This window comes from Sinocyclocheilus anshuiensis, unplaced genomic scaffold, assembly GCF_001515605.1.
Source record: "Sinocyclocheilus anshuiensis isolate Anshui unplaced genomic scaffold, SAMN03320099.WGS_v1.1 scaffold1163, whole genome shotgun sequence".
Taxonomy (NCBI): domain Eukaryota; kingdom Metazoa; phylum Chordata; class Actinopteri; order Cypriniformes; family Cyprinidae; genus Sinocyclocheilus; species Sinocyclocheilus anshuiensis.
This window is the reverse complement of record NW_015544295.1, coordinates 948,080-959,985: the sequence shown is the minus strand read 5'-3', so window position 1 is coordinate 959,985 and position 11,906 is coordinate 948,080. Positions and strand designations below refer to the sequence as shown.

Genomic DNA, 11,906 nt, shown 5'->3' with positions numbered 1-11,906 from the left:
TCGTCATGGAGGAGTGGAAGAGGACTCCAGTGGCAACCTGTGAAGCTCTGGTGAACTCCATGCCCAAGAGGGTTAAGGCATTGCTGGAAAATAATGGTGGGCACACAAAATATTGACAGTTTGGGCCCAATTTGGACATTTTCACTTAGGGGTGTACTCACTTTTGTGTCCAGCGGTTTAGATATTAATGGCTGTGTGTTGAGTTTTTTTGAGGGGACAGCAAATTTACACTGTTATACAAGCTGTACACTCACTACTTTACATTGTAGCAAAGTGTCATTTCTTCAGTGTTGTCACATGAAAAGATATAATAAAATATATCTTAAAGGTTAAAAAAGAGTCTAGAAACTTAACAAAATCTGGACCTCTTGTTTGCACATGGTATTCTAAACTATATCATAACTGTTTTACTTTAGTCATTTAGCAGCTGCTTTTTTCAATAAATGCACAAGCAAGTTTGACACACAAGAGCCGAAAATACTCACAATATCGCAATGCAAAGTTCCAAACGTTACTCTGAGTAGGTGAGGGAAGTGAAAGAGAGAACTGAAAAAGATGTTCTTTAAGGAAGTCCCTTTGATTGTTGTTGTGGTTTTAGTTACATCGTAGTAATAAAAAAACTGCTGATTGAGCAGACGTATAGTAGTTTTTTGTGTCACTTTACTACAAAATATTTGCTCATCGCTATCATTCTTTTTAAATATATATAATTCAGTCATGAAACTCTAGATGGCGCATTCTGACAGGGTGTTAACGTAACTGATGATATTCAGAGAGTTAAATGACTTGGCACAAGCTGATTGGTTCATGCTGCATATGCAGCCAATGAGCTTACTGCCTTGCATTTATATGGCTGGTTAGCATTCACTTGAGATTCCTGCAGCGCGCTTTCAGAGTTTCTCTGAAACCCTCCACCTTCCCCAGCTCCACCTGTATAAATCTGCTACTGGGTTATTTTATATGCTATTTGTGCAGCAGCAGTATGTCTTAAATACTCACGGCACCGTATCGCCGTATGCATTGGCAGTAGCAAGTTCCTGTACTTGCTTGCAGCAGCAGCAATAATCTACAACTACAGCAATAACCAACAGCAGCAGCAATTCAGCAGCAGCGTAGCAGATCTATTCCGCCAAGACCAAATACATTAACGTTGTCATATCTATCACCATGCTAAAATCTTCCGAGAGTTGTCATGATTTAATTATATCTATTCACAGTGGTACGCAGAGCTCTCGATCAGTGTTGTTACTGTTCACAAACTAAAACCAATATAAAATCGTGTTCATTACTTGAAAATCTGAAATAAAATAGAAATATTCGATTAAACACAAACTTAAAAAACATATACCAAAATGTTGCATTGGCAACGAAATTTAAAAAAGCAAGTGAAAATTAAGTTGACATACTAAATTTACTAAAACTAAAATTGAAATAATAATGAAGTTTTATTGCTAAAACTAAAACGGTCAGTCGGAATATTAATGAATATATAAAAAAAGTGTATAAATAATACTAAAATAACACTGATCTTGATATGGTTACTTTCACTCCATCCTCAGCTAATGAAAGTGATCTCTATGGCTTATCTCAGAAGAGTTTGACCTTTACCCCAAGTAGTGCCTCTTTGATTTGTTTTCCACTTCCTGTTAATTGTGCCAACAGTGCACACTATTGAGTAGTTATAAGGTAGTCGTATCCTGGTTGGAGCAGCTGCTTTCATTAGTATGCAAATATTACAGATGCTCTATGCTTAGAAAGAAATAATTAATAAATTAAGTATATAAATAATGCATTTAAAATGTATAAATAAAATTGTATTAGACTTTGAATTTTAGAATTGTAAAGTTTCTAACTATGTATGCATGAAGTGTGTGCATGTATGTACATATTTAATTCAGTACCTTTTATTAAAAACGTACTCCGAGCAACACACTTTAAAATTAAGAAAATTAAAAAATATCCATAGCTATGCAGAACTGTTAAGCACTGAATATATATTGTTGTTTGTGTTGTAAACAGTGGTCTGTTCATGAACTGCTGAATGAGTTATGTCAGTTAGGTTCAGACAGAGCAGCATTTCAATAAGGTCTTTTGTTTGGAATAGAGAGAATCTCAGTCGACATTATCCTTCAGTTTGTCCCATATTAATTTAGCACAAACAGCAAAAAAGACATTATTTGTAGTGATGCATCAAATTATATTCTATACAGCTGAACTTCTAGTTGAAGTATAACAATTTGAAAATCAGACCGTATATAATATACTTATAATATTATATAAGTATTGAAGTTTTTCAATACTAAATTGCAAAAAACAGGGCAGAAAATATATCAAATATATAAAAGCAATTAAAATAACGTTGAACAAATGATATACAACAATATTTACGTTCTACATTTTTTCATTCCATTGTCTTCTCATCAAGGTACGATCCCCGCCACAACACCTGGTGTATTATCGAGCCATTAAGGCAGCAGCACGCGGATCATTGCGTCTGTGTGGTTGATAAATATATCTACACCATTGGAGGACGAGACTACACCAATGAACTGGACTGTGTGGAGCGCTACAACCCACAAACCAACACCTGGGAATATGTGGCGCCGCTGAAACGAGAGGTGGACTGTTATCGATTAACCATTATAGACTTTTACACTGAAATTAAAATCCAGTTTGGCTGAGTGTGAACTACATTGCTTATCTGTAGATATAGTATTATAAATATTACTATCTCATATAATCAAGCAGTGCGTCAGGCAGGTCACACGAGTCAGAGGCAGTCAGCTGATTCATGGTGCTTATCAGTGCAATTCAGACACTTCAGAATTCACTTTCCTGTTAATGCGCAACATAAGTTACACACAATCATTCCTGAAAGAGGAAGTTTGAAAGTATTGTGTGCTTAAACATTGTACACTCCTGGAAAAATGTTTGGGATAATTAAGATTTATGAATGTTTTTGAAAGAATTTATTTGAAGTAATATTAAGGAAATATTAATATTTACATTTAAAATAACTTTTCTATTTGAATATATTTTAAAAATGTCATTTATTTCTGTGGTGCAACACTGAATTTTCAGCATCATTACTCCAGTCTTCAGTGTAATGTGATCCTTCAGAAATCATTCTAATGTGCTGATTTGCTGCTCAGTTATTATCAGTTTTTATTGGTGCTCAATTATTAATAATGGTTCTTATCATAGGCGGAGTGTGAACCAACTCCAGGGTAAGGCTAAAAGCAGCCAAATGTATTAAACATCACAAACCCGTCTTTTTAGGCAAGAATCAGACATGGGTGTCATGTAGGCTAAAAGAAATGTTTAATGGGACTGAATTTGTATTTAACGTGATTACAATTTAATAAAAACGTTAGAAATGGATAATTAGGCTATATAACGTTTCCTTTCCACTGTTATTCAAACAGCGAATAAATTATATAGCCTATAGAAAGTGACATGATCACTAACATTGATCTATCGCGAGTTTAAAGGGGTCATATGACGTTGCTAAAAAGAACATTATGTTGTGTATTTGGTGTAATGCAATGTTTAGGCGGTTTAAGGTAAAAAAAAACACATTATTTTCCACATACTGTACATTATTGTTGCTCCTCTATGCCCCACCTTTCTGAAACGCGTCGATTTTTACAAAGCTCATCGTTCTGAAAAGCGAGGTGTGCTCTGATTGGCCAGCTATCCAGTGCATTGTGATTGGCCGAATACCTCAAGCGTGTGACGGAAATGTTACGCCCCTACCATACTGTGATGCCGTCTCTTGGCGCGACAAGACAAAAACATTAAAACCCATTACAACCGAGGCATTTGTTGCATCCAGTGGGGACATAATTACTAATTATAATGACTTATACTGTCTTTTTACGCGTTGCGTATCGCACTGCGTAAACAAAACCATGTCTGGAGAAACAACAAACAACAAGCGCTACTCTACACTGCTCAAAACTCGCATTTGAATCATCAGTGGCAAATTCTCTCAGGAAACAGTCCTCATCCTCCACAAAATGTGCTGCACACATCTGAGCACGGATCAGCTCCAGGCATGACGAAGCGGATATCGTCCTTTTTTGGAAGACCAACCAAAGTAATTTGGCTTTCACAACGAAACACGCAGCGTCTTCACGACATGGCGACGGCAACAACAATACTACAGCGAGAATAAAAGTTACGCCTTCTTTCTTTGCGTGAACATTTGGGCGGCGTTATGCAAATCTTCCCACATAGTGACGTAGACATGTGGGGGCGTGTTAGAACGAGCCATTTTAGGTAGGCGTGGTTGACTCTTAACTTTTATAAAGAATATCTCTTTGGATTTGAGACTTTAGTCTTTGCAACTTTACAGATCTTCTTTATGCACCAAGAGCTTGTAACACTTCAAAGAGAAAGGAAAAATTGAAATCGCATCATATGACCCCTTTAAGCACTCTCAAAAAAAAAAACTATCGTTATAATCACTGAAGCTGTATACACTGTTAAATGAATCTCTTACATACATTGTACGTACATCTGCGCTTTGTTGTTTATAATGAGAGAATTCGCAAGAATGATGAAAGAAGATGAGAGAATTCAGTCAGCGAACGCGCACACTCAACAAAACTGAGTTTGAATGACTCATCTGAACGCTTCTGATTGGCCATTGCATTTCTAAGCTCAACAGATATTTGTGTGATTGGTTAAACACTAATTGGCGCAACACTGCAAACACGCCTAAAATGAAATACGGTGCAACATGAGCAGATCTTAATTTAATGCCGCAATCGACACTGTCTATTCATATTCACTTTGTTAGCAACAGACATAATAGATTTAATTTGTTTGTGCAGGGGCATTTTTGCCCTAAGTCCCCGTGGCCACACGCTCCGCCTATGGTTCTTATTATCAATGTTGAAAACAGCTGCTTAATGTTTTTTGTGAAATCCGTGATACAATTTTTTTAGGATTCTTTTAATGAATAAAAAGTTAAAAAGAACAGCATTTATTTGAAATCTTTTGTAAGATTATCAATGTCTTTACTCTAACTATTGATCAATTTAATGCATCCTTTTTTCTTTTTTTTTTTTATTATACTTACCCCAAACTTTTGAATGGCAGTTTATCCGTTTCTGAAGGATCATGTGACACTGAAGACTGGAGTAATGATGCTGAAAATTCAGCTTTGCATCACAGGAATGAAATGCATTTTAAAATATATTTAAACAGAAAACAGTTATTTTAAGTTGTAATAATATTTCACAGTGTTACTGTTTTTACTGTATTTTTGATCAAATAAATGAAGCTTTGTTGAGCAGAAGAAATATCAATTATTGGTAACTGTATTTACATGAGGGCTGTAACTACTACAAGAATGTGACACAAGTTTATGAACTTTGAATTTAATGTGCACAGCATATGTTTACACTCTGACACGCCTGCGTCTGCAGGTATATGCCCACGCCGGAGCAGTGATTGATGGGAAGATCTACATAGCATGTGGCCGGCGGGGAATGGCTTATCTGAAGGAGAGCTACTGTTACGATCCCAGCGGCAATCACTGGAGCATGTGTGCCGAGGGCCCGGTGGAGCGCGCCTGGCACGGCATGGCAGCACTTAACGGCCGCGCTTATGTCATTGGAGGCAGCAACGATGGTTGCGGTTACCGGCGAGACGTCCTCAAGGTACATGCACCGCTGCGACTCCAGTTATAGCATAGTGTAAAAATTGTGTCAATTCATAAGTAATTCATTTATAAAGTGAAAGCAAGGCTAGTGGGCTGCCAGCCTAGACAGCATCATCGGCTTCGCTTCTGAAGTGAAGGCTGTTCCAAAAGCCAACATGTGTCAAGGTCCACAAGTCTTTCAAAATAACCGATAATTTGACCATTTGTGACAAGACACTGTCAGTTCAGTCATGCTGTTTGACGCTGTTTCATGCTGTTTCATTAGTAATTCATGATATTTGTGACTCTGGAGCACAAAACCAGTCTTAATTAGCACGAGTATATTTGTTGCATTAGCCAAAAATACATTGTATGGGTCAAAATGATTGATTTTTCTTTTATGCCAAAAATCATTAGGATATTAAGTAAAGATCATGTTTCATAAAGAGATTTTGTAAATTTCCTACCGTAAATATATCAAAATGTAATTTTTGATTAGTAATATGCATTGCAAAGGGCTGCATTTGGACAGTTTTAAAGGCGATTTTCTCAATATTTAGATTTTTTTGCACCCTCAGATTCCAGATTTTCAAATAGTTGTATCTCGGCTAAAAGTAATTTTATTTATTGTCTGTTGATTTTAAATACAGAACTTGGTGAAATGATTTATGTTTCAGTACTTTTTGAACATTTCCAGCACATTTGAACAATACCGTGATAATACCGATAACCGTGATAATTTAGGTCACTAGAATTGTGATAAGAAATTTTCATACCGTTACATCCCTACTCTCATGTATTCAATAAGTATGCAAAATAAGTTACTACTTTTTCTTGATGTTACATAATACAACATTAAATTCTTTCGATTGAAACTTTTTTTGATTTTTCAAAACCATGTGAAACCATGAATACATTATTTGATCAAAAATGCAATAAAACTGTAAACTTGTGAAATATTATTACAATTTAAAAATAACTGTTTTCTATTTTAATATGTTTTAAAATGGAATTGAAATTGAAATATTTGTAACATTTTGTAAATGTCTTTACTGTCACAACTGACCAGTTTAATGTGTCCTTGCTGAATGAAAGTATTAATATATTTTTTAAAACTCTTACTGACCTCAAATTAGTAATTTTGACTGACAACTCAACAGTAGTGTAATACTTCAAAATAATAATAATAATAATTAAATTTGACTTTTTCTTGAAAATATACACTACATTTCTAAGAATTCTGAGAACCTTTCTAAATTCTAAAATATTATTCCTTTTTTGTGGATTTTTCATTGACATTGATATGTCATTCAACACTAAAAAGTACTGATAAGTACATTTGTACACTTATTAGGGTATTGGAATCATATGCTTCATGTGAGGTTGGATCATTCTTTGTGTGGCCCTATTAAGAGTGTTGTTATGAGGTTTCATTGTTGACAGCATGCTGCCTTTAAAGACAGCTGTCTATGTAGAGCGTAGACAACAAAGCAGCTCACTATGTTTTGATCCAGAGTCAGCGACTGAGCTAAAGGTCTGTCTGTCTCTATAGGTGGCGTGCTATAACCCAATAGCAGATGTGTGGTCTGTGGTGAGCCCGCTGCCTGCTGGACACGGAGAGCCAGGTATGGCCGTCCTGGATGGGTGCATCTACATCCTGGGCGGAAGGTCGCATGATAAGGGCAGTCGAATGAAGTACGTTCACATTTATAACGCGGTGGAGGACCGATGGGAGAGCGGGACAGCCCTCGAGGACCGCGTATCTGGGCTTTCAGCATGTGTCCTGCTTTTGCCACGAGCAGCCATGGCTCAGGCGCGCAGCTGGGAGCAAAGGGCTAAAGCATCAAGGGAAGAGGTGGACTGGGATGAGTCGGACAACTCAAGCGAGGACTGAGGTGTTAGCGCTGCTCAGGTGGGGCATAAAATTGCAAAAGTGAGGGAATTGTACTTTATTAAATTGAGCACTTGTATGAAATTCCATAATTCTTTACCAGATTGAGTTTTGGGAGCGTCCTTGTCGTGCCTGTCTGTAAGTAACTGAAGGTAAGTTGGAAGTGTTCTGGTTTAGATCATTTCCAAATCACACTCCTTTATGCTTGTGGGTTAATTTTGCCAACTCTTTTAGGTTGTTGTGCCATTTTATATTGTTTTATGTCGAAAACTTCATTCAGAACTATGAGAAACTGTTGGAGATGCTTACACTGTACATGCACTTTACAAATACGGTTTGATTTTGTTTATAATGATGGTGCCTTTATTTTACAGATGTGTTTTGGTAAGTCCAATGCCTTTTTATTAATAGATTTGAATTAAGTGCAATAACAATTTTAAAAAGAGTAAAGGAAAGGGTGAGGAAAGTGGTAAAAAGGATGCTCTAGTGCAGGGGTTGGCAAACTTACACACATGTACTACCATTTAGGGATGTTTATTTTGGTTATTTTTCCTAACCGACAACCGACGCTCGTTAACCGATTATTAACCGTTAACCGACAAGGTTATTTGAAATTAGAATTGAATTAAATTAGACAGGATAAGTGTCTGTGACCCATTAAAAATACTAACATTTGTTTCCCGGGGATTAATTTTACATGCGCAAAAAGCAGCAAACAACAGAACACGAGGATTCACATGGTCATATCATATCACATCACGCACCTGCAGCGCTTCTGCCAGCGGAGAAAAACATAATAAAGCTAGGCTATATATATATATATATATATATATATGTAGGCTATATAACAAAAAAATAGGCCTATACGAGAAATATATTTTTACTTAAATAATAAATTAATGTGTCACTTATGATGGACAATGTATAGTTTTGAAAGTTTTAATTGTTCAGGCTGAATATAGCCTGTGGGAAGAAACTGTTCTGTGCCTGGCTGTTCTCTGTATCGTCGACCAGAAGGCAACAGTTGGAAGAGAGAGTGGGCTGGATGTGTGGGGTCCAAAGTGATTTTCTTAGCCCTTTTCCTCACTCTGGAGATGTAAAGATCTTGGAGGTTGGGCAGAGGGGCACCGATAATCCTTTCAGCAGTCCTGACAAAAATGGCAAAAAACTCTCCAAAGTGGCATTATAGGGTGACGCGGAGGAGACGAATTGTTGAATTAAATCGTTATTTTTGTTTTCTTTGTGCACAAAAAGTATTCTCGTAGCTTCGTAAAATTATGGTTGAACCCCTGATGTCACATGGACTATTTTAACGATCTCCTTGTTTCTGAGCCTTGATCGTGTAAGGATCCTTGCTGTCTATGGGAGGGTCAGAGAGCTTTCATCAAATTCTTAATTTGAATTCATCAAAAATATCTTAATTTGTGTTCCGAAGATGAATAAAGGTCTTACAGGTTTGGAACGACACGAGAGTGAGTAACTAATGACAGAATTTTCATTTTAGGGTGAACTAACCCTTTAACTTCCTGTCTGTAAGCAGACTCGTCTCCACTGTGTATGAGGCCGATGATGGTAGTGTCATCTGCAGATTTCAGGAGCTTGACAGAGGGGTCTTAGTGCATCCGTTCGTAACTGAGCAGCAAATCAGCATATTAGACTGATTTCTGAAGGATCATGTGACACTGACGTAATGATGCTGAAAATTCAGCTTTGCCATCACAAGATTCAATTGCATTTTTAAATATATTAAAATAGAAAACAGTTATTTTACATTTTAATAATATTTCACATTAATACTGTGTTTTTGATCAAATAAATGCAGCTTTGGTGAGCAGAAGCGACTAAGGCCCCGTCCACATGGAGACGCGTTTAGCTGTATACGCATAAATTGTGTATCGTATAGGCGTTTCGTCCACACAGATCCGGCGTTTTTGGAGAGTGAAACCGATATTTTTTGAAACCGGGTCCCAGAGTGGATAAATCTAAAAATGCCGCCCTTGCGTTTTCGTGTGGACGTAGCCTAATTTAAAAATCATTTAAAAAAAAATCTTACCAACATGTCAACTTTTGAAAGCTAGTGTTAGTGTATATAGAAATGGGGAACGAGTCACAGTGATTGCTATTATAAATTAAAAATTGCACTTCATCTCAAGACAGGTTGCCAACTGCTGCTTTAATGAATGCTGATTTACTATTTTGTTGGCTGTCAAGTCACTCCAAAGAGAAATCATCAAAAAATTGCAAGCGTTAGATGAGCTAGTTTAACGTGAACTGTTATTCAAGAGTCTTTTGCAATGTAAAAAGCAATTCTGTTCAAAATAGTATGCACTCCTTTTTACTGTTTGCTTTTTCTTTTATTCAATATGTCAGACATATCGCCTCTTCTAAACATTTCTGATTTGTTTGACCCTTTTGAATGTCATAAGGATCACATGAAATCTGAAAATCACTGATTTTCTTATAAGAAATATTTGATTTTTGTAACAAATTTCCATTATATTTGACATGAAATGGTATAAATATACATTCACTCTGACTGTAATTACTAAGACTAATTGTATTTCTTCTAATATTTTGGAAATTCATTACACATTTTAACTGCATTACCAGTTTGCAATGTCAAATTCATGAATTATCACATATACAATAAAGGTCAGCGGATTGTACTGTAGTTGTTTGGGTGGCTTTAAAGGTTTCGAACAAGGCCGGTTTAATACAACGAGTCGGAATAGAAACTGAGAAGAGGAGAGGGAAATTATTTTATATAAGCAGGGAATACTTTTTGTAACTGGTATTTGGAAAATGTGACGATTGATTTAGTGACAGATGCAGATGCTGATGGTGTTTTAACTGCCTCTACAGCATTAACACATGATTGAGGAGCTTTTACAGCCTCACTTCAGAGTTAAATGGTGTTTAAAGGGTTTTTACACCGCGGACGTTTGTGTACTTGCGTTCACTTCACCCAGTCATAAAAACCCTTTCCCCTTCTCTGACAATAATCTCGTGTTTTTCCAGCACATAACAGTCAAGTTTGTATGACATCATGCAACAGCTCCTTTTTCAGCTTTTTGCCTCAATCTTCTTATTAGCTAGCATTATTACAGCTTGATTACCTGACAATTAAATGTGTTAGATACAGTTAAACTAGAAGTACTTTAATAATTGGTAACAATATGCATGTTGCATGTGATAAACAGTGAAATGATATTATAAAGCAAATGGTTCTTATGACAAAAACAATGAAATGTTTTATAGTCATAACAAAGGTGAAACAGTTCACAGTATGACAAAAATAAATTCTTTGGTTGGTCTTTACAAGGTGGCCTAAACAAACTGCAAACTTCCGAGTAGATATAAAAAGATACACACTTCAGCTTGCTTTTAAAAAGAGCACTTATTACAGAAATAATATACTAGATATACTTAAGTGCAAATATTATTGCATGTTCTTTACAATTAAATGAAAATGTATTTAAATTTTAATATACATTTATATTAAGCCATACATTTATATTAATATACATTTTTTTATCAAATTATTCATTTGAAATTTCGACATGAAAAATGTTATTGCATATTCTACGTGAAGTATATACAAAATACGTGAGCTAATAAATAAATATAACAAATCCTGATGCATTCTTTAGCATCTTACATTTATTTTATTTGGAGAAACACAATCTAACAGAAATACTGTGTGAATACGAAAGTTTTCTTAGAAACATACAGTAAAAGCATAACTTTCCTTTCCATCCCATGCATTCTGCTTACAATTAAAAATGATTTTTGTAATATGGTTTGATACTCTTTCGCTCTATCTTTTTCTTGCAACATTTTGCTATTTTGGCCCTTTTGAGGCCTAAGACATTTTATTTTCATACTTATATGCACCTATTTAATATAAGTAAAGTTAATGCGAGTGTATATTTACCCTGTTCTTGCCCCAAAATTGAATAAAAACAGAACTTACATGACAATATTTTGTCTTTAAAGAACTTTCAAAGCTTGAAAAGAGCCTAAGTAGGAATAGAATATAAATGATAACACATTCTCATCAGTGTTGTCACCAGTATCAAGAAAAATCAGCTATTTCAGATATTGTTAATATTTGAGGTAAATGAGGTATTGTTGTGCTCTTGTTTGTGCCACGGAAGTAGCTTAGTAAATATAAACATGCAAATGCTTATCTGTAGTGTGTACGAGTACCAAATAGCTGCTAAGCTTGTCTAAAAGATGCTAAAGAGCTCTGTAATTTAGCTTGGTTAATGCTCCCACTCAGGACGTACAAATACACCTCCCTCCCCCCTTTACGGAAGTCATTAGCGCCTGACATCCGTGCAGCAATCAGCAATCAGCGTCCGT

General features: G+C 35.9%; 1 protein-coding gene across 3 annotated transcripts in view; it reads left to right on the top strand.

The window, feature by feature from the left end:
* The window catches only part of LOC107698116 (kelch-like protein 22), a 14,113-nt gene extending 5,989 nt beyond the window's left edge, over positions 1-8,124 (top strand). For all 3 annotated transcript variants that reach the window (XM_016499038.1, XM_016499037.1, XM_016499036.1), the window contains exons 5-7: positions 2,426-2,618; positions 5,436-5,669; positions 7,203-8,124. In XM_016499038.1, coding sequence (XP_016354524.1) covers positions 2,426-2,618; positions 5,436-5,669; positions 7,203-7,544 — 769 coding nt within the window. In that variant the 3' untranslated portion in view covers positions 7,545-8,124. The remainder of the gene's footprint in view (positions 1-2,425; positions 2,619-5,435; positions 5,670-7,202) is intronic.
* Positions 8,125-11,906: the final 3,782 nt, after the last annotated feature.